Source organism: Salvelinus namaycush, chromosome 6 (genome assembly GCF_016432855.1).
Source record: "Salvelinus namaycush isolate Seneca chromosome 6, SaNama_1.0, whole genome shotgun sequence".
NCBI classification, from domain to species: Eukaryota; Metazoa; Chordata; class Actinopteri; order Salmoniformes; family Salmonidae; genus Salvelinus; species Salvelinus namaycush.
Genome location: NC_052312.1, coordinates 27696221 through 27720276, shown reverse-complemented (window position 1 = coordinate 27720276; position 24056 = coordinate 27696221). Strand labels below are relative to the sequence as shown.

At 42.8% G+C, this 24056-nt stretch overlaps 1 protein-coding gene across 1 annotated transcript; it reads right to left on the bottom strand.

The window, feature by feature from the left end:
- Nucleotides 1-1625: 1625 nt before the first annotated feature.
- On the bottom strand, nt 1626-15612 carry LOC120049314 (protein Wnt-7b-like). The gene is made up of 4 exons (XM_038995564.1): nt 15530-15612; nt 14047-14273; nt 7814-8085; nt 1626-2105 (listed from the first exon to the last, which is right to left on the bottom strand). The coding sequence occupies exons 1-4, from the start codon at nt 15610-15612 to the stop codon at nt 1626-1628; spliced, it is 1062 nt and encodes a 353-aa protein (XP_038851492.1).
- Between the last annotated feature and the right edge of the window lie 8444 nt (nt 15613-24056).

Sequence of the window (24056 nt, the reverse complement as noted above, 5' to 3'; positions counted from 1 at the left end):
AAGCTGTTAGTGTCTTAACGGACCGTTCCACAGGTGCATGTTCATTGATTGTTTATGGTTCATTGAACAAGCATGGAAAACAGTGTTTAAACCCTTTACAATGAATGTCTGTGAAGTTATTTGGATTTTTACAAATTATCTTTGAAAGACAGGGTCCAGAAAAAGGGACGTTTCTTTTTTTGCTGAGCTTATAAGACATTTCGTTTGAAGGTATCTTAACATAAATAAATAATTTATTTTCAGTGTTCAAACATAGTGCCTTCAGAAAGTATTCACACCCCTTGGCTTTTTCCACATTTTGTTGTGTTACAGCCTGAATTTAAGATGGATTCAATTGAGATGTTGTCATTGGCTTACACACAATACCCCATAATGTCAAAGTGGAATTCTGTTTTTGGAAATGTTTTACAAATCAATAAAAATGAAAAGCTGAAATGTCTTGATTCAATAGGTATTCAACCCCTTTGCTATGGCAAGCCTAAATACGTTAGGAATAAAAGTTTGCTTAACAAGTCACAAGTTGAACTGCGTCATCTCTGTACCCCACACATACGACTATCTGTAAGGTTCCTCAGTTGAGCAGTGAATTTCAAACACAGGTTCAACCACAAAGAAAAGAGGTATTCCAATGCCTCCCAACGAAGGGCACCTATTGGTAGATGGGTAAAAAAAATTGAAAGCAGACATTAAATATCCCTTTGAGCGTGGTGAAGTTATTAATTACACTTTGGCTGGTGTATCAATACACCCAGTCACTACAAAAGATGCAGGCGTCGTTCTTAACTCCGTTACCGGAGAGGAAGGAAACTGCTCCGGGATTTCACCATGAGGCCAATGGTGACTTTAAAACAGTTACAGAGTTTAATGGCTGTGATAGAACACTGAGGATGGATCAACAACATTGTGGAAAAAGTCAAGGGGTGTGAATAGTTTCTGAAGGCACTGTAATTACAGTGTGATTGGATAGTTAAGGTACGCCACCATTTCAACGTCAGCCTATTGAAACCATGCTCCTCTCTCTCTGTCCGTCTCGCATCGCCGTCAAAAGGCATTTTGCTGATGTACCGTTTCCAGTTTGAGGTTGTTTTTTTGTTGTCAGTTGGTCAGTTTTTATTCTCCCCCATTTCAGATGTCAAGAGATTATTGAGCTTTTTTGAGCAGTGTTACCGAGGAGGTGAAAACTGCACTTGATAAAGTTTGGGTCCACAATGTTTCCAATAACAGATTTGCTTGGTTGGAGACAGAAAAATGAACAACCACAATCCTTTCACTTCATCAATATCCTTCAACACATAGTATATCGGCATCACAGTTTTCCAGTCAGCGCATGAGAAAAAAACATTATTTGCCTACTTCTCAAAGTACTTTCTCTCAAAGTCATTTTAGTTAATTTAATCTTTTGTCTTTAAAATGAAATAGGATGTCCAATGTGCAAAATGAAGCCATGAAGAATCTAACAATTTCAAAGTCCACTGTAGAGTACATCCTGAAGAGTCCTTCCCCACTAAGTCCACATCCTAATATCCTTTTTTCCTTTCCTTGTATCCTCTCTCATGGCCTTGCCCTGTCCCTTGTCCCTTTTCCCAGCTCCCTCCGTCCCCCTCCTCCATCCATCTATCCATCCTTTATTTGCAGGTGAACACCTCAGACTTCTCACTGCACGTGTTACACTTCACAAAACAGCACCACTGGAACTTGCAGTTGCACTGCCACACGCGGGTGTACTGGTGGGTGTTGTGGCCTCTACCACAACACATCAGATTGCAGCCGTCGGTATGGGGTGACGTGTGGTTACACAGCCTCCCCCGCGTCCCTGTGCTCCCTGTTGCCGTGTCCTCCTCGCAGTAGTTAGGAGACCTCTCCAGGTAGACCAGATCTGTGTCCGTGGGTTTCTGGTACCCCCGCGACTCCTTCAGACGCAGGAAGGAGGGTTGACGGAGACGCGAGGCCCGGACCGGTTCGACTTGGACCGCCTCGCCGTAGCGCTCTTTCAGGACGTAGCCGATCTCCCGGAACTTGGGTAGGGTGGTCCAGCAGGTCTTGGTGGTGCAGGAGCCCGACACGCCGTGACACTTACACTCCAGCGTCATATGCTCCTCCAGGATCTGAGGGAGAGGAGAGAAGAAGGTTGGATACAGGGTTTGGAAAAGGTTGACGCAACCTGAGGGCTAGATACATGCTTTGAGAAAGAGTTGGCATGTCCCAAATGTTGAATAGTTGTGTGTAGGTAGCTTAAAGTGTTTGAGAGTAATTTGTTGTCATTGATGGTTATTAACTAGTTTGACCATCCTGATCTCACAAGCTTACATTCTGTTTCTCTACACAAATTAGGTGATTACGTGAAGTGAAATAAACCGAGCCCAGCGGGCAGGATGGGGGGGATCAGGCTAGTTAGACATATGCTGCCATTGTTATTGAGTTCAAAAGCACACTCTTAAGAGTTACATCTTAACTACTTAATTCACAGTGATGTGAATTGGAGATTTGCATGAAAAAGTTTAGGCCAGCCCACATATCCACAAATTGTATTTTCCAATTCATTCAACAGTTCTACAATACATTACGTCTATTAACTAAGGGCATCCCCTGCAATATAGCCTAAAGTCCATATGGAGTACATATTTCAAATCCCCCAACTGGACAGTGATGCCAGGTTCAAGCCTCTATTCTCTTACTAACTTGACCTTCCTAAAGACCACAATAGACAGAATAAACGACCAGAACTCTCAAGTTACCAGAACATGTATAACATTGTACTGAGGTTTCATGTGCAATTTAAGTTTTGATGCCTCACAGATATATTCAGCGGACACATTTGCCAGATGACAGTTTACCGTTTAGGGTTGAGTTATATAGTTTTGACCAAATCGGAAATGTTTATGTAGCCCAATGTTCACCCAAAAATTATAGCAACTTCTAACACAAAGCAATATCTATCAGTGTTGCATAGATACATTGTCTATAGGAATTAAAGTAAAACTTCTAACTGGGTGGCCAGTACTGTAGCCTACTTGCCTATCATGTAAGAGTGTATCAGTGTATCAAGCCTGTTGCTCTTGATCTGCCCTGCTATCAAGTTAGGGGAATTGGCTCTTGATTAGGTTGCTTCAGTGTGTGCAGTGGTGCAGCAGCATGGTTTTGGGAGCTGCCACCGAGAGGAAGAGAGAGAGACTTTGCAATAATATCCTGTATCCTGACTTAATGCTCTGTAATTCAATGAATGGGAAAGCAGGGTTATGGCAGGCCTCCATTTGGCAGCCGGTTTGCCTGGACTTGCATTCCCTCCACTCACACATACACACGGGCATGCTCACGCACACACCGACACATGGGCAGGCACACACGCATGTGCTCTCACACACACACACATTCTGAAACCCTCTGTTTTTAAACTAGTATAGCATCATTTAGCACAGCGATGCTGTCTCTGCTGAACTTATATTTACACTGAAAAATATATAAATGCAGCAAGCAACAATTTCAAAGATTTTACTGAGTTAAATGAACTTAAGGAAATCAGTCAATTGAAATAAATAAATAATGCCCTAATCTATAGATTTTACATGACTGGGAATACAGATATGCATCTGTTGGTCACAGATACTTTTATAAAAAAGGTAGGGGCGTGGATCAGAAAACCAGTCAGTATCTGGCGTGACATCTCCTTCGCATTGAGTTGATCAGGCTGTTGATTGTGTCGTGCGGATTGTTGTCCCACTCTTTAACCTCTCTTGGGTAGGGGGCAGTATTTTGATATCCGGATGAAAAGCATGCCCAAAGTAAAACTGCCTGTTACTTAGGCCCAGAAGCTAGGATATGCATATAATTGGTAGATTTGGATAGAAAACTCTAAAGTTTCTAAAACTGTTAAAATAATGTCTGTGAGTATAACAGAACTGATTTGGCAGGCGAAACCCCGAGGACAAACCATCCAGGGGGGGGGGAAATTAAGGTCATAGGATTTTCCAACAGATTTCTATGGAATGCCCTTTTTATTAGGAACCTGGTTGCATTTCCTATGGCTTCCACTGGATGTTAACAGTCATTAGAAATTGTTCGATGTTTTTCTTTTGAGAAATGAAGAAGTAGTGATATTCATTGTAAGTGTCACTCCAGGTGGACTCTACTGTTTTGGTGCGCGTGACCAGGAGCTCGCTCCACGTTGTTTTTATCCGGTATTAGAAACAGTTTATTCCGTCATAAATTTGATCGATTATTTACGTTTTAGGGTACCTGAGGTTGGATTAGGAACGTTGTTTGAAATGTTTGGACCAAGTTTACAGGTAACTTATTAGATACTTTGTAGACATGTTGGGCGAGTTGAAACCGGTGTATTTCTGAATCAAACGCGCCAAATAATTGGACATTTTTGGGACATAAATCAAATAAAAATGTATTTGTCACATACACATGGTTAGCAGATGTTAATGCGAGTGTAGCGAAATGCTTGTACTTCTAGTTCCGACAATGCAGTAATAACCAACGAGTAATCTAACCTAACAATTCCACAACTACTACCTTATACACACAAGTGTAAAGGGATAAAGAATATGTACATAAAGATATATGAATGAGTGATGGTACAGAACGGCATAGGCAAGATGCAGTAGATGGTATTGAGTACAGTATATACATATGAGATGAGTAATGTAGGGTATGTAAACATAAAAGTGCATAGTTTAAAGTGGCTAGTGATACATGTATTACATAAAGATGGCAAGATGCGGTAGATGATAGAGTACAGTATATACATATACATTATATTAAGTGGCATTGTTTAAAGTGGTAAGTGATACATTTTTGATCAATTTCCATTATTAAAGTGAGCTGGAGTTGAGTCAGTATGTTGGCAGCAGCCACTCGATGTTAGTGATGGCCTTGAGATAGAAGCTGTTTTTCAGTCTCTCGGTCCCTGCTTTGATGCACCTGTACTGACCTCGCCTTCTGGATGATAGCGGGGTGAACAGGCAGTGGCTCGGGTGGTTGTTGTCCTTGATGATCTTTATGGCCTTCCTGTGACATCGGGTGGTGTAGGTGTCCTGGAGGGCAGGTAGTTTGCCCCCAGTGATGCATTGTGCAGACCTCACTACCCTCTGGAGAGCCTTACGGATGTGGGCGGAGCAGTTGCCGTACCAGGCGGTGATACAGCCCGACAGGATGCTCTCAATTGTGCATCTGTAGAAGTTTGTGAGTGCTTTTGGGGACAAGCCAAACTTCTTCAGCCTCCTGAGGTTGAAGAGGCGCTGCTGCGCCTTCTTCACAACGCTGTCTGTGTGGGTCGACCAATTCAGTTTGTCCGTGATGTGTACGCCGAGGAACTTACAACTTACTACCCTCTCCACTACTGTCCCGTCGATGTGGACAGGGGGGTGCTCCCTCTGCTGTTTCCAGAAGTCCACAATCAGCTCCTTTGTTTTGTTGACGTTGAGTGTGAGGTTATTTTCCTGACACCACACTCCGAGGGCCCTCACCTCCTCCCTGTAGGCCGTCTCGTCGTTGTTGGTAATCACACCTACCACTGTAGTGTCGTCCGCAAACTTGATGATTGAGTTGGAGGCGTGCATGGCCACGCAGTCGTGGGTGAACAGGGAGTACAGGAGAGGGCTCAGAACGCACCCTTGTGGGGCCCCAGTGTTGAGGATCAGCGGGGTGGAGATGTTGTTACCTACCCTCACCACCTGGGGGCGGCCCGTCAGGAAGTCCAGTACCCAGTTGCACAGGGCGGGGTCGAGACCCAGGGTCTCGAGCTTGATGACGAGTTTGGAGGGTACTATGGTGTTAAATGTTGAGCTGTAGTCGATGAACAGCATTCTCCCATAGGTATTCCTCTTGTCCAGATGGGTTAGGGCAGTGTGCAGTGTGGTTGCGATTGCGTCGTCTGTGGACCTATTGGGGCGGTAAGCAAATTGGAGTGGGTCTAGGGTGTCAGGTAGGGTGGAGGTGATATGGTCCTTGACTAGTCTCTCAAAGCACTTCATGATGACGGAAGTGAGTGCTACGGGGCGGTAGTCGTTTAGCTCAGTTACCTTAGCTTTCTTGGGAACAGGAACAATGGTGGCCCTCTTGAAGCATGTGGGAACAGTCTGTGATGTCTCTCTGGAAGGCAACCCTTGCTCGGATTTCATTAACCTTGTTGTCAAGAGACTGGACATTGGCGAGTAGTATGCTAGGGAGTGGTGCGCGATGTGCCCGTCTCCAGAGCCTGACCAGAAGACCGCTTCGTTTGCCCCTTTTACGGCAACGTTGTTTAGGTTCGCCGGCTGGGATCAGATCCATTGTCCTGGGTGGAAGGCAAAACCCAGGATCCGCTTTGGGAAAGTCATATTCCTGGTCGTAATGATGGTGAGTTGACGTTGCTCTTATATTCAGTAGTTCCTTCCGACTGTATGTAATAAAACCTAAGATTACCTGGGGTACCAATGTAAGAATTAACACGTAAAAAAACAAAATACTGCATAGTTTCCTAGGAACGCGATGCGAGGCGGCCATCTCTGTCGGCGCTGGAAGTACATGGAGTACATACATAAAGAAGTACATAAAGAAGGACATTATCGAACAAAAGGACCATTTGTTATGTTTCTGGGACATTTTGGAGTGCCAACAGAAGAAGATCTTCAAAGGTAAGGCATTAATTATATCGCTATTTCTGACTTTTGTGGCGCACCTGCCTGGTTGAAATATCTTTTTCATAGTTTTGTATGCAGGGCGCTGTCCTCAGATAATCGCATGGTTTGCTTTCGCCGTAAAGCCTTTTTGAAATCTGACACAGTGGCTGGATTAACAAGAATTTATTTTGATGTATAACACATATTTTCAAGAATGTTAAATATTTTAATTTAGTATTTTTGAATTTCGCGCTCTACAATTTCACCGGATGTTGGCCAGGTGGGACGCTAGCGTCCCACGTACCCTAGAGAGGTTAATGGCTCTGCGAAGTTGCTGGATATTCCTGGGAACTGGAACATGCTGTCAAACACATCAATCAAGAGAAAACAAATGGGATTCATCCGTGAAGAGCACTCTTCTCTAGCGTGCCAGTGGCCATCGAAGGTGAGCATTTGCCCGCTGAAGTTGGTTATGACGCCGAACTGCAGTCAGGTCATGACCCTGGTGAGGATGACGAGCACACAGATGAGCTTCCCTGAGACGGTTTCTGACAGTTTGTGCAGAAATTCTTTGGTTGTGCAAACCCACAGTTTCATCAGCTGTCCAGTTGGATGGTCTCAGACGATCCCGCAGGTGAAGAAGCTGGATGTGTAGGTCCTGGGCTGGCGTGGTTGGACGTACTGACAAATTCTAAAACGACTTTGGAGGCAGCTTATGGTAGAGAAATTAACATAAAATTATCTGGCAACAGCTCTGGTGGATATTCCTGCAGTCAGCATGCCAATTGCACCCTCCTTCAAAACTGTGGCATTGTGTTGTGCGACAAAACTGCACATTTAAGAGTGGCCTTTTATTGTCCCCAGCACAAAGTTCACCTGGGTAATGATCATGCTGTTTAATCAGCTTCTTAATATGCCATACCTGTCAGGTGGATGGATTATCTTGGCAACTGAGAAATGCTCACTAACAGGGATGTGAACAAATCGGTGCACAGAATTTGAGAGAATTACACTTTGTGCGCATTGAACATTTCTGAGATCTTTTATTTCAGCTCATGAAACATTTATATTTTTGTTCAGTATACTTTTCTGATGGAGTTGTATTATATTCTATTGTCTTCTATTCTAGATCCCTACAGAAACAACTACATTTTTGTTAGATGTGTTAAAACCACAGACAACAAGACAAGCAGTGTCAGTCACTTTACCTTTCGTCCTGCCTCATTATTATGCAGGTTCATCAGACGTCGGGCGTTCTTCTTGATCTCTCGGGCATCCACGAAGCGTCTGGAGAACTCCACGCCGTACTTGATGTTGGCCGAGCAGCCTCCCCACTTCCAGCTCTCCTCCTGGTCATGGTAGCCCTGCTTCTCCCAGTCGCAGCCACACTGGCTCAGGTTGCCCTGACTACACGCTGCTGTGACCGAATGGGCCACGCCAGCCGCCGTGATGGCATAGGTGAATGCCGCCTCTCGGCTACCTGGGGAGGAGAGAGAGGGGGGCAAAGAGTTACCTTGCACTAGTCCTAGGTAAGTTGTAGTGCATTACAGTACGTAGTATGAGTTTGTTACAGTACAGTATTTTATGTTGTGGCCTAATGAAAGGCTAGTGGCCCACTACAACAAAATGTATCCTCACTTTACATTACTGGGTGACCTGACTGCAGTTCGGCCTTATACTAGTGTAATGTAATTAAGCTGTAACAGGCTAATAAATACCTACCATTCCTTATTTGATAGTCTCTGTCTATTGGACTGTCGTCAGAGCCCTAATTTTTAACAGGCGGGCTGGGTAAGACTCCATTGATAAAACCAAAGTGACATCTGCTGGTTACCAGAGGAGCCTTACTGTATCTGTGTCTGTACCGCAGATACAGTAAAAACTCCTGTATGTACTATAGTAGTATATGTATATAAATATATATAAAGTATATAAATTCAGTAGGCTCTAATCTATGTATTTCAGATGACTGGGAATACAGATGTCTCTGTTGGTCACAGATACCTTAAAAAAAAGGTAGGAGCGTGGATCTGAAAACCAGTCAGTATCTGATGTGGCCACCAGCGCAACATATTTCCTTCGCATAGAGTTGATCAGGCTGTTGATTGTGGCCTGTGGAATGTTGTCCCACTCCTCTTCAATGGCTGTGCGAAGTTGCTGGATATTGGTGGGAACTGGAACACGCTGTCGTACACATTGAGCAAGAGCATCCCAAACATGTTCAACGGGTGACATGTCTGGTTAGTATGCAGGCCATGGGAGAACTGGGGCATTTTCAGCTTCCAAGAATTGTGTACAGATCCTTGCGACATGGGGCCGTGCATTATCATGCTGAAAGGTGAGGTGATGGCGGCGGATGAATGGCATGACCATCAGTTGTCCGTAGCTTATGCCTGCCTGCCCATACCATAACCCCACAACCACCATGGGGCACTCCGTTTACATCAGCAAACCGCTCGCCCACACGACGCCATACATGTGGTTTGCAGTTGTGAGGCCAGTTGGACGTACTGCCAAATTCTCTAAAATTACATTGGAGGTGGCTTATGGTAGAGAAATTAACATTAGATGCTCTGGCAATAGCTCTGGTGGACATTCCTGCAGTCAGCATACTAATTGCACGCTCCCTCTAAACTGGAGACATCTGTGTCATTGTGTTGAATGACAAAACTGCACATTTTAGAGTGGCCTTTTATTGTCCCCAGCAAAAGGTGCACCTGTGTAATGATCATATTGTTTAATCAGCTTGATATGCCACACATGTCAGGTGGATGGATTATCTTGGCAAAAGAGAAATGCTCACTAGCAGGGATGTAAACAAATTTGTGCACAAAATTTGAGAGAAATAATATTTTTAGCGTATGGAAATATTCTGGGATCTTTTATTTCAGCTCATGGGACCAACACTTTACATGTTACGTTTCTGTTTTTGTTCAGCGTAGATTATCCTATCTATAAGTGCACTTATTAATGTGTGCCAGTTGGTTTCTGTTTCAGCCAACACATGTCATTCTATAGCTCACATTGTAGTGTTATTGATCTCACTACCTTCACTCTAGACAAGTTGTTTATGGATGTAGCGTAACGTCTTGTAAATGATTTATAAGAAGTTAATAAACACACAAATCCACTTAAAGATGCTAGATAAATCTTAAGTGAACATTACTCATTGTTTTTGTAGCTGGTGTTGGTAACTTATGAGTTGTAGACCCACAACCACACAATACATTCTCACATCCGCTATACCATTGATCAATCTGTCAAACTACACCGTCAGAGCAACGATAAATACCCGTAAGAGCCTTTCAAATGGCAAGCTTTCCATTTCAGAACAAACACATTAACATTTACCTCATGGAAAGGAAATTAATTACTGTATATAACATTACTATTGCGTTGTCCTTGTAATAGGATATTTCTCGCCTCAATCAAGATACTATGTTGGCTTCCATTCTCCTCAACAACCTGAGTATTAATGCATGGCGTCTAGTGGAAGGCAATGGGGTGGCTTCTCTCCAACCTGACACACTCACTCATAGATCCCATTAGCTCTGTGGCTCCCTGATCCATAACTTTAAACTAACTCTGAAGTCTTCTCTCATCAGTCCGAACCAGACCTTTCGGTAAATGTAGAATAGTGAATGTTTTCCTCGAGCTGCCAAACGTCATGCCCAGCTTATAAATGTGTTTTCATTATAGAGTAATACATGCTTGGTTCCATTGTTGTTGGTATTCTAACTGCTGTAGCTGACTTTGATTAGTGGTCAAGACAGAAACCTGGTCTCACTCAATAGTTATATGTTCTCTGTCCTTGCAGGTCAATCAAATTAAGTGATTGAAGAGGAACTTCTTGACAACCGGCTGGCCATGCTGGCCACCTGGCTACTCCAACCCCGACCAACAGCTATGCACCACTCGCAGCAACTGGCCCAAGCCCCCCCCCCCCCCCCCCCTCTAAAGTCTTCGAAAGCCAAGTGAACAAACAGATCACCGACCATTTCAAATCCCACCTTACCTTCTCCGCTATGCAATCTGGTTTCCGAGCTGGTCTCGGGTGCACCTCAGCCACACTCAAGGTCCTAAACGATATCATAACCATCATCGATAAAAGACAGTACTGTGCAGCCGTCTTCATCGACCTGGCCAAGGCTTTCGACTCTGTCAATCACCGTATTCTTATTGGCAGACTCAACAGCCTTGGTTTCTCTAATGACTGCCTCGCCTGGTTCACTAACTACTTCTCAGATAGAGTTCAGTGTGTGAAATCGGAGGGCCTGTTGTCCGGACCTCTGGCAGTCTCTATGGGGGTTCAATTCTCGGGCAGACTCTTTTCTCTGTATATATCAATGATGTCGCTCTTGCTGCTGGTGATTCTTTGATCCACCTCTACACAGACGACACCATTCTGTACACATCCGGCCCTTCTTTGAACACTGTGTTAACAAACCTCCAAACGAGCTTCAACGCCATACAACACTCCTTCCATGGCCTCCAACTGCTCTTAAATGCAAGTAAAACGGAATGCATGCTCTTCAACCGATCGCTGCCTGAACCCGCCCTCCCGACTAGCATCACTACTCTGGACGGTTCTGACTTAGAATATGTGGACAACTATAAATACCTAGGTGTCTGGCTAGACTGTAAACTCTCCTTCCAGACTCACATTAAGCATCTCCAATCCAAAGTTCAATCTAGAATTGGCTTCGTTTTTCACAACAAAGCCTAAATCACTCATGCTGCCAAACTTACCCTCGTAAAACTGACTATCCTACCGATCCTTGACTTCGGCGATGTCATTTACAAATGATCCTCCAACACTCTACTCAGCAAATTGGATGCAGTCTATCACAGTGCCATCTGTTTTGTCACCAAATCCCCATATACTACCCACCACTGCGACCTGTATGCTCTCGTTGGCTTGTCCTCGCTACATATTTGTCGCCAAACCCACTGGCTCCAGGTCATCTATAAGTCTTTGCTAGATATAGCTCTGCCTTATCTCAGCTCACTGGTTACCATAGCAACACCCACCCATAGCACGCGCTCCAGTATATTTCACTGGTCATCCCCAAAGCCAATACCTCCATTGGCTGCCTTTCCTTTCAGTTCTCTGCTGCCAGTGACTGGAACGAATTGCAAAAATCACTTGGAGACATATCTCCCTCACTAACTTTAAGCGTCAGCTGTCAGAGCAGCTTACCGATCGCCGCAGCTGTACACAGCCCATCTGTAAATAGCTCATCCAACTACCTACCTCATCCCCATATTTGTTTTTCTGCTATTTTGCACACCAGTATTTCTACTTGCACATCCTCATCTGCACATATATCACTCCAATATAAATTGCTAAATTGTAATTACTTCGCCACTATTGGCCTATTTATTGTCTTACCTCCTGGATTTCCTGTATACAGATTTTTCTATTGTGTTATTGACTGTACGTTTGTTTATCCCATGTGTAACTCTGTGTTGTTGTTTTTGTCACACTGCTTTGCTTTATCTTGGTCAGGTTGCAGTTGAAAATGAGAACTTGTTCTCAACTGACCTACCTGGTTAAATAATGGTGAAATATATATATATTTTTAAACGTGACTCCTTTACACATGCATGAACTCAAATGGATCAACTGACCATAGGATGAGCCTGTCCGGGCCCTTTGAATGACCAATCCAACATCTCATCACTACCAACAACAACCCAAGAGATGAGTCCTACCATAACTTTCCAGTAGATCGACAGAGTTCTTGTCATATCAATCTCTCCCAACACATACAGTCAGTAGAGGGACAAGCTGAGTGTCCCATTTAACCCCCTAACACACCATAACCCTAACACACCATGGTGAACAGAGGAATAGATACATTTTCTTTCCTCTAACAAAATAACTAAATGGATCCTGGATCCAGCGGTCCGCCTGTCTGTGAGAGGAGTGATTGTTCCCAGAGCTGTTGGATTAAACACAGTTCCCAAACCACAGCGAGACTACAACAAAACATTTCTGACTGATAGACAATTCATATAAGAGCAAATCGACTAGTGTGCTGTGGGAAATAAAAGAATAGGGGAATGCTGACTAAAACCAGATCAGAGCCATGTTTAGAGATTATGAGTATAGATAGTTAGGAGAGGTTGCACATCTAAGGACATTCTGGTTCATTTTCACACAATAATTAATACAGACCTACTGTATTTAAGACAGTCAGTGTTGTAAGAATGAATGTCACAAACCAAACTCAAGCCCAGAGGCAGGACAGACTTCTACACAACGAGGTCACATGTAGGACAGACTGTTGTAGGATTGAAACCCCTTCAGAACACTAGCAACACGGCTTCAAGTTTCAATTGTTCCCGTATTCCTAATATTATGGAGTCAAAGTACGGTATTCACTGTGGTTATTGAAGAAGGATGATGGTGAAAGAATACTACTCTCACTGGAAGATTTCACTGAAGTAGTTTCACTAACCATAGAGCTTCACTCTTCACTCTACGAGTTTGTGAGTTTGTGAACCTCCCATCGTTGCTTCTATTGCAGGAGTAGCACCACACTCACTACAACAACCAAATTGGCCATGATGATAGCTATCGCTCCCACCTTCACCAAATCGTATGGCTCTGAACTACCATAACCTCTCCTGTAACCAGTGCCCTGGCCTGAACATAGCCATTGGGAAGAAAAAGGAAGTGACCATAGAAATAGAAACAACTTCAATAGAAACAACTTTCATTTTCCTGTAAGAGTGGCTGATCATATTTGTTATATATCCAGCTTATCCTTTGTGTCATGCACCTTGGAAAGTGTTGGTTGGACTGTGAATTAGGCACTAGTCACTGACAGTAGACCTATACGTTTTCATTGGGGCACAGGAAAAGCCAGTGACTTCTCACTCTGCCCATGAGGCACAATCAGATGCTTAGCTCTCCACTATTTCTAGACAATGCTTGGTCTGGTGGGCATTCTGATGCAATCACTGCATCATCATCATCATAAACCATTATATCAGATGAAGTAGGACCCACACCATTGCGGGTCCTACTTCATCTATTTATTTAACCTTTATTTAACTAGGGAAGTCATTTAAGAACAAAGTCTTATTTACTATGGACGGCCTACCCTGGCCAAACCCTAACCCGGATGAAGCTGGGCCAATTGTGCGCCGCCCTATGGGACTCCCAATCACGGCCGGTTGTGATACAACTGAGATGCAGTGCCTTAGACCGCTGCGCCACTCGGGAGCCCCAGGGTGATTTCCCAGACACAGATTAAGGCTAGTCCTGGACTAAAAAGCAAGCTCAATGGTCAATCTCCATCGAAAATAGTTTTTAGTCCAGGACTAGGGTTAATCTGCATCCGGGAAACTGTCCCTACATGTTTTCTTTGGCCCAGCACCCCCTAACAAGTGATGTACATTTGACTAGACTAATTGCAGCAGGTAGACTGACCTACTCTCAGCTCTTGTCCAAAGACGGTCCTCTCGCCCAGGGTGGAGCAGTTCCAGCGGCCATAGCGGAACTGGTACTGGCATTCGTTGATGCCCAGCTGTGCACCCTCGCCGATGACGATGATGGCGTCCGGGCGGCTCTGGCAGAGGGTGCGCTGCCTTGGGGACAGTCCAGGGATCTTGTTGCAAATGATGTTAGCACCCAACGCTACCACCGAGGACAGTGCCCTATGGGGGGGGGAAGAGGGAGATGGCTAAACATCAAGGCATAGAGTCGGCGGGGCAGAGTCGGCGTGGCACGGACTGTATTGTAGCTACAGATTCTATAGGTCCCCCCATGAGCTACAGTGTTCCCTCACATCAGTCAGGTTTTGGTTTGGCTAACATTCTAGATAGAGCACTTAATACACACAGCTGATTTAAGACACACGGCTGGTTCGAGACAAGCTCACAGGTCACTGAGATTGTTTATTGTGACCTTATAGATCTGAGCCAAGCAACTTGACCCTCATACATTTTAAAGGTCCACTGTGTGTAAGATTTACTTCAAGTCATTGAATTAGGTTTTAAAATGCACAAAAGCAAACAATGGTTAGCCAATGAAGAACAGACAACAAACCAACTCTGGCTAATAGCCGTTTAAGCCCACATTTTAACTAAAGCCATGAACCTCAACTAGGGCTGTTTTAGGTATTGGTCAGGTCTGTCTGTGCAAGTATGAGAAATATCTGCACTAATCATATGTTCTGTGAGGGCCCGGGTCTTTTAATGTAATAATAAATAACTTGTACAGTTTTATGTCTACAGAACACAGGATGTCGCTCTTTCCCATATGTTGCTTTACAAATATAGCGTGTAGAGAACATGGTCATGTTGCAATGTGTGAATCCTACTGATCAGGTAATCTCTTCAATTTACTTATTGAACACTGTGAATACCACATAAGTCATTTATAAGTCCATCAAAATATTTATTTAATGTCATTTGTCATTTTGGGAAGTTGTAGCAGCTGTTATTGTGAACCTCTCCATTGACTAAGACTTTTAAGCTAGTTGGAAAATACATTTTGTCAGGGAAGTTTAAATTAAACTCTTCAGACATGTTAAATGTTCGTTAAACGTTTATATTCTTGTTAAGAGGTTTTCTTATAGGTTTTGTTATTAATATTCTATTTTCAGTCACAAAACCAAACAGATATTGTTTGACACCAACAATTTCATGTGAAGATATCACTCCCAGTATTTTACAATAGGCTATTATATAAGTTCCAAAAGTTTATTTGAGTTGTTCATTTTATAGTGAAATTGTATTATAAACCACAAATGCTCTATAATTTCCACGTGCGTAAATGTCCCAATCAACAAATTAATTAAATTAGTGCATAAGAGATAAAAAAAAAAAATTGAGATTTTACAAATGCACACCATCACATGGCTGTACAAGCACCTGTTGAAGAGAAGGGTAAAAAGCACGTGCCAACCTACAGGTAGCTACCGCTGGTGAGGATGAGGAAGATCTGGGGATAGTAGACGGACAGCAGCGCACTGCGGGACGAGACAATGAGCATGGTGTCATTGAACACAACGGCCGCTGCTTGCTTGAGTGAGGGGGGAAATGAAATTAGTGAGATAATTCCTTTAGAAGATAAGTAGTCCTGGGAGTTCGTATCAAACAAATCTCTGTTCGCTTCTTTGGGGTAATCGCGTCTAGTTCTTGGGGTCAGTCCGCGGAGCGTTGGTGCTATGCAGCTCCAAGCCCCCCGGTAGTAGCGTTGGCTTCGGACGAGGAGACTGGACGGGTCGTCACTTGACGGCAGTGGTGTTAATGTGGTTGTCCTCCTAGACTGATGGAGTGGATTTTAGATTCCGGGACAGCAGGTATGTGCCGCTGTTTTATCATTGGCAGAGAGAGACAGACAGTGTTATACCGCCCCCCCCCCCCCCCCCCCCCCCCGTTAAAATCAAACGGGGCAACCGTAGAGAGACGAACTTCCACCATTTAGCTCCCAACTATATATTTTTTCAATCAATTAATCCATGTGACCAATACTGTCTTAAAAATGGTATGTGCTTTATGAATGTATATTGTTGTTATTATGGTGTTAGGTAGGCTAATATTTCTGGACATTCCGTCTTCAACAGGTCTCATTGAATTACGTTCCATTCATTAAAGGCGTGCGTAAAAACACGTGTAAAACCACCAATTGATTACGCAGGCATGCAGGACAGGTGTCCAGTTCATTTCAACCGATAAGAGACACCATAACATTGGTTGGTGTGGAAACACGTAGGACACATGGGATGACACAATATAACAACTCAACCCCTAAATAACAACTATAGAAAGAATGTAGGCTACTTTGAGGATACAATGAATTATCTTGCTCTCTCTCAATGGTATTTAGATCTCGATGATACCCTCATGTGGTTGAAAGTTAGAATGCAATGCCATCACTGTCAACTTCAAGGAGGTCAAATAGTTGTGATCTTGAAAACAAACTGCAGAAAGAAGCTATTATTTATTTTCCTTACATTTAATCTTGTCAGGAATCATTTACTGGTTCATAAAGACAAAACTATCTAAGCTGAGTGATTCTTCTCAAACAGACCCATGTTGCCACGTGTTGAAAACTTCCAAGACATGCAAATAAAACCACCAAAAGCTCTCTAAAATATCAGATGAGAATGAGAAACAGAGACATATTTGCAGTCTCCCCTTTAAAGATGTTCCATGCAAATAACAGCTTGTTTGCCTAGAAACTTAGTGTGGGTAAAAGCTCTCAATGGGTGGGGATGGTGCTGTTTAGTTTCAAACAACCTTCAAAGCATGGACCGTTTTACAAGGATACTTCTTTCATGGGATGATGGCTGAGGGCAAAGCCCATGTTGTCTCTCTCTTCTCTCCTTTTCGGAGATGTCATGTTAGTGAAGTGTTGAAGACATTCTGACTGTTGTGCTCTTCATCTTGCTCTGCTAGCACACACCGGACCAGCTGAGCACTGAGCAGTCATACAAGTATGAAAGGCACGCTTTGTTTTAATCAATAAAAACTCACATTCTTTATTCATATCAGATCAGAAAAGCCACCACCAAGCTGAGACTGTGACAGACTCACCCTTTTTAAGAGGCAGGCAAGGCAACCCGCTACACCAGTGTTTCCCCACTCCTCCAGTACCCCAACAGCACACCTGATTCAACTTGTGTGGTGTTGGGGGTACTCGAGGACCGGAGTTGAGAACCACGGCACTACACCCTTCCTACTTGAACTTATTTGCCAACCTCTTGGTCACGACTGTTAGATATAACGCTACAGATCTGTGACCACAAAGACTCAGATTCACACAGTCTAAAACCTCCACCAACGAATATTACAGTTAGATTGAATTCTATAGCTGATAACTCCTCAATCCAGGCTTTAATATCTTTCATTCCAACAAAGCCTCTCAGTAAAACACAACTCGTGTCCTACTTCTGATTCCAGCGGACATCTCACAGATAACATCGTTGGCTTTCTGTTCAGGGCCCGCACAAAACACAGCAGACTGAGTGTGCATCTCAAATGGCACCCTATTGCCTATATATTAAGGACATATCTGTTGTTAGTGTATTTAACCACTGCGTTTAAAGCCAAGACAGCACTTAAGCAGCACACTCACTATTTCGACTGGTTTGGACAATGGTATCTGTTTCTTATCATATTTGTACATAGTAAGGGAGAGAAGGGGAGAAAGGGAAGGGATTCAAATCATTTTGGTTTGCAACCACCGGGAAAACTTCACAGCATGAGACTAATGTAAGTTGTCTTGAGAACTTGATTTGTGCAAGATGGCCTCTGTCCTCACTTATAACTTGACCCAAGGATAAGGATAGGGATAGTGACAGTCAGGTAGGATACCATTGGAGAATCTCAATTGCATCTCCTCGTGTTCTCTCTCGTTGTCTTCTCAAAACCCATTGGAAGAGAAGGGACCTCACCTCTGCCTCTCTCATCCAAATGGGTTTTGAGAAGGCGGCGAGGAGAGAGGAGTATGTAATTGAGATTCTCCCAATGTCCCTGTTAGCCATGTATATGAATCTTTTTGGCATTTGACAGATTTGAGAGCTACAATGTAGCCACTTGTGACTAGGATAGTGGTTCCCAAACTTGGTGTCGGGACCCCATATGGAGTCCCCCGAAATTGAAATGGGGTCCCCTGAGAAAATCTGTAATCTTACCAAACAAATTCATTTTCTCTTCAAATGGGTATATAATACAACCTTCTAGTGTCAACTAAGAACCTCTTATACTATAAGACTTTACTTTCATGTCATTGTGTTTCTGGACAGCCGGCAGGACCTAACATTGAGTGAATATGAACGAACACACAGCATTAAAATAGGGGATATCATTTTTCCAAGTTGGGACCCCTGGAAATTCTCGTGCCAATTTTAGCTAACGTTCAATACAAGTTTGGTAACCCCTGGACTAGGACTTCCTGCATGTGTCAAGTGGAAATCCACCCCAGTTGTCATCAAATAACTTTTACACATTTGTTTCTGATACCCCCAGGTGCCCTAAAGATAGAGAATCAAATAGCTAGATGGTCATGTTATTAATCATATGTTAAGATAGAACAATTGCTAAGACTTTTATGGGTTAAACATTGTGTGCCATAAAGGGATTCTTTCTGATTCCACGCCAAATATCACTTGACTTTCATCCTATTCACCCCAAACACTATACAGTGTAGGAAAAGATGAGACCAACCAGCACATTTAAGTAATCTCAACTCATCCATACAGTCTAAAAGACCATATGAGGTCAGACCACCATGTTGACAATTACACAGAACTGGCTTAGCTGTTATCCTTTACAAAACAGCAGAGGAATTTTTCATCAGTAATATGCGTGGACAAACACATGGCATCGCTTATATGTAAAAGGAAAAAGCATAAACTAACAGTCAGGAATCTGTATCCCCCCTCTGCTCCAATGAGATTGTAAATTACACATACACAGTATGGGAGATGAAAAGTAAACTAACCCAGGGGGGCGTTGGTATGAGGGAGTGTTTACGACAAACCCAAGAGGCTGCTTTGTAATTAAATCTAATTTACACTATTTAGAAATCCTTAAAAAACTAAGAGGAAAATTGTTGCAATGTTTAGGGGGTAAAAAAACAATGCAAATCCATGTTTTGGGCCATTATTGTCCTTGCAGCATCTTGAAGCTTTTTAAAAGCAGATGAACAGAATAGGAAACATTTTGTTTACAGTTTCTCAATTGCTAACAAGCATTGGTCAATACTGAAGCCACTTTTTCAAAACTCTTCAGTCTGCATTAGCAACATGCATCTCAGCCAAACAGTTAATCTCACCTCAAACTCACTCAAACTAATGAACACGATGGGAGACAGAGAGCTGGTTTCAAGCACAGGGCGCAGCAGGTGTTTAATTGTAAAGGACCATAGGTGGAGGCAGGTAGCTGGGTCCAGGGGCAGGCTAAAGGTCATACACAGGGTGTCCAAAAAGGCAACAGTACAGGCAGGGAAAAGGCTAGTAACATCATCCAGGAGATCAGGCAATAGGTTGATAACAGGAACTCCAATAGGCTAAGGTACAGGCAGGGAATAGGCAAGAGACCTCATTAGTGAGGCAGGCCAAAACTATCATACATGGGAGAATTACATTACAGGAAACCCAGCACTCTGAATAGAAGCATGTCACAAAACAAACAATACCTCACAGTGATGGGGTGTAAAGAACTGAACTAAATAGTGTGTGATAAGGACACAGGTGTGTGAACAGGTGATCAGAATTCAGGTGATTGGGATCTGGAGAGTGAGCTGCGTTCAGTGGATCTATGTGTTTGAGTGTGTGGGCTGGAAAATGAGCTGCGTTCAGGGGATCTTTGTGTTTGAGAGTGTGAGCTGGAAAGTGAGTTGCGTTCAGGGGATCTTTGTGCTTGAGAGTGTGATTTGGAAGCAGACGTTACACAAACCACCAAAACACTTCATACATATCTCAAAATAAGCTTGTTCGACCATAACACTGGCAACAATTCTCACTCAGAAAGCACACATTGTCACTCATAACACACTGACCTAAAAAGCACTGTCTTTTTTGGCTCTCCTTTATCTTTGCATATAGTAATATACTTGTAAAAAAAAAAAAAAGTTGAAACAAAACAAATTCCTGAAATTGCAGGTCTGCAATAATAATGACAAAAAACAACAACATGTATAGTGTAATCACTCATACTGTACAGTACTGTGAGGGTTCTAGTTCTCCCCCTCTTCAGCATTTGGCCACAAGTTCTCATCAACATCACATCTTATGGCGATGCAGCTTGGAAAGTATCCTCTGGAATGTCTAATCCAACCCTGCCACTCTTCTTTCCCCACCAACCTGTCTTCCTTGATCCATGTTTCAAACTAAGTCATTCTGAAGCCATCCTCTTTTGTCTGTTTGGTAACGAGACTAAAAACAGGACACATGGGTTGGCTTTCAGCTGCAATTGCAATCAGCTGTGTATGGAATGATTACATTTTCTGCTTAGATTTTCTATATGTTTCAATCTGGTTTCTGCAGAAATGCACAACATTTGCCATCATTCTGTTTTGAATGTGTTTTTAACAGTTTTGGAAACAGTGTGTTAGTATTTGAAAACGTGCTGCAAATATATAGTTTTGCAGGTGGTGGAGTATGAATGAAAAAAATAGTTAAAAAATAGTTAATGGATTTCAGAGAATGTGGTCATTGACTGTATTTTGTGTTAAAGAAATGAAAAATTATTCACAGTTTGGTCCACATACACTTCTGTTTCGCTGACTGTGTGAAGATGTAACGGCTGTCTTCGGGTGAAAGAGAGGAGGACCAAAATGCAGCGTGATGATAATCCATATTTTAATAGGATATTTAAACGACGAACAAAAACAAAAAACTGAAAGAAAGAACCGAAGACGCTACAGTCCTGAACTAGGGAACACAGAACAGATGAACACACGAACAGGAACAATCACCCACAAAACACACTACAAAACAGGCTACCTAAAAATATGGTTCCCAATCAGAGACAATGACTAACACCTGCCTCTGATTGAGAACCATATCAGGCCAAACAAGTAACCCCACATAGAAACAGACAACATAGATAATACCAGCTCACGTCCTGACCAACTAAATAAAGAATAAAGACTAAACAAAGGAAATAAGGTCAGGAACGTGACAGTACCCCCCCCCCCCCCCCCCCCCCCCAAGGTGCGGACTCCGGCCGCAAAACCTGAACCTATAGGGGAGGGTCTGGGTGGGCATATGTCCACGGTGGCGGCCCCCCACTCCACCATAGTCAATCCCCGCTTCCGTGGCCTCCTCAGACGAAGAGGAGGAAATCTGCCGTTACAGAAGAGTTTCGACAATGTGACTTCAGTTTTGACCAATGCATGTTAGAAAATTTAAAAAACTAATATGCTGCACATAAATGTCTATGGAAATTATCCCTTTCCATACAAGCTATTGCTAGGATTTATGCATTTTAAATATCGCTTTGGGTTTCAAACCTGTTCCATATTTTTATTTGTATTTATTAAGGATACCCAGTAGCTGCTGCCAGGGCAGCAACTACTCTTCCTGGAGCCAAACACATTAAGGCACTTACATTACACATAAAACCAAAAATAAAACAGTACATCATTTAACATTATTACACCACTACATATCTACAATACAAAATGTATGATACCACCATACAACAATATTACAATGTACATGTGTGTAAAGTGCATGTGCTAGCGTTTGTGTGAGCTAGATACATTCTCAAACAAACAATCTTGAGACAAGTAAGCAATTGTTACAGGGTTTTAATGTTCAGGAAAGACCCCTTTTGGCCAACATAAAATATTTATTATTTATATTAACATAGACATGTGTAGTTCACTGGTAAGTCAACTATTTACTATACTGTTATTACAGTTAATCAGAATGGAAAGTCTAAGCTTCCAAAATAATCCTTTGAATCTTAAAACATCATGCGGGATAAGCATGCATTGTGCCAGACATTTATTAGTTCAAGACAGAGTAAGAAAATGTTGCCATGATGATGTAGGATGAAGTTAGTTGCCCCCAGAAACTGATCTAAGAAACTGATTTATTCTCCCTTATGGTTTTTACCAATAGAGAGAGACAATACACTTAAGAATGGCTGAGCTCAGATGATATAGCCTCATCTTCCAGCTTTTGCATCTCCCTTACCTCTACCCCATACATATTGTCATTGTTTCCACTTATGTTTCAACTTTCATATTTTATTAATGTAGTACCCATGAATTTCAGTATATTCCATATTAAAATAGAATGATGCCAATGAAGTTCTGGATTGTCTCTGTGTGAAAGCAATGCTCTAAATGTCCACATGAGGTCTCTTCTCATCCATATTTGCAGCAGAAAAAGTGCTGGAGATCATACTGTTCAACACCCTCCAAACCAGAGAGACTCTGCCTTGCAGTGGTTCCGCCATTTTGATTCCCACCTTGGCAAGAGAGTGAGCATCGGTATTATTGATACACAACTAACCAGTTCCAAGCTGAATCAGTGATTTTCCACTGGGCGTATTATTACTTCCTGAAAATAGTATTGGACGTTTAAAGACATCTTTTCACCTTTTATGTAACTATCTGCAAAGTGCGAACGTTTATTTGCACTGTCCCTTTTTGGGGCAAAATGTTAAAAGCAAAGACAGGAAAAGTAAAGCCCCTTATATCACAGCATTACATTGTGAAGTTATAGTTATGTGCTGATCGTTGGTCCCCATTATGAACTAGTTGTTCCCAAAATAGGGTATTTGGGAACCAAACACATATCAGATTTATGTAAGTCTTTCTTGAATATACTGAGTGCCATTAGTCCACAGGGTTAGATTTTTTTGTTGAAACATACAGACAATCTCTCTCTCACTCACTCACACACTCACACACACACACACACACACACACTGCACTGCTTAACAGGTTTTAGCAGGTTCTAATGGCTCAGCCCAAAAGGCAAAAGTTTTAAGAGTCATGTCGCATTAGTGCTGACCTTGCTGATTGAGCTTGCTTATAATCACATGGGTCAACTCTGAGGTCAGCTGAACGGGTCATTTGTTTTAACTTTAACAACCATTTTCTGCTTCTCAAAGCACATGTTGGAGAAAACACTAGCAGACATGCTAATGTGTGTAGCCTGATTATTTGCAGTACTCGACTCAGCAGAGAAAGAGAGACTGGCTAAATCAAACAACTGGCTAAATCGTAAACAACAGGTGTAGACTAACAGTGAAATGCTTAGTCACAGGTCCTTTTCCAACAATGCAGAGTTTACTATGAAGATAAAAAATAGTGACACAAGGAATAAATAAATACACAGTAAATACACAGTGAATAACAATAACGAGTAAAGTAACATGGCTATATACAGGGAATACCAGTACCGAGTCAATGTGTAGGGTAACGAGATAATTGAGGTAACTGTGTACATATAGGTAGGGGTAAAGTGACGAGGCAACAGGATAGATGATAGACAGTAGCAACAGCGTATGTGGTGAGTGTGTGTGTGTATGTGTGACCCGCTTCCCAACTGTGTGTGTGGACCATGTTAATTCCTTAGTTATTTGGACACAAAGGAATTTGAAGCTCTTGACCCGCCCCACTACAGCCCCATCAATGTGAATGGGGATGTGCTTGCCCCTCCGTTTCCTGAAGTCCACGATCAGCTCCTTGAGGGATGGGACTAAGCACACACCCCTGAGGGGCCCCGTGTTGATGGTCAGCGTGGCAGGTGTGTTGTTGCCTACCTTCACCGCCTGGGGAGCGGCCTGTCAGAAAGTCCAGGATCAAGTTGCAGAGGGAGGTGTTCAGTCCCAGGGTCCTGAGCTTGGTGATGAGCTTGGAGGGGACTATGGTGTTGAATGCTGAGCTGGAGTCAATGAACAGCATTCTTCCATAGATATTCCTTTTGTCCAGGTAGTTGGGGGCAGTGTGGAGTGCATTAGAGATTG

Excerpts from the sequence above, each read along its gene's own strand:
- LOC120049314 (XM_038995564.1), bottom strand. The coding sequence starts at position 15,612 with ATGCTCATTGTCTCGTCCCGCAGTGCGCTGCTGTCCGTCTACTATCCC. Across the intron at positions 14,274-15,529 it reads CTCACCAGCGGTAGCTACCT|GGCACTGTCCTCGGTGGTAG; the intron begins GTAGGTTGGCAC and ends CCCCCCCCATAG. Across the intron at positions 2,106-7,813 it reads ATAATGAGGCAGGACGAAAG|ATCCTGGAGGAGCATATGAC; the intron begins GTAAAGTGACTG and ends CCTCTCCCTCAG.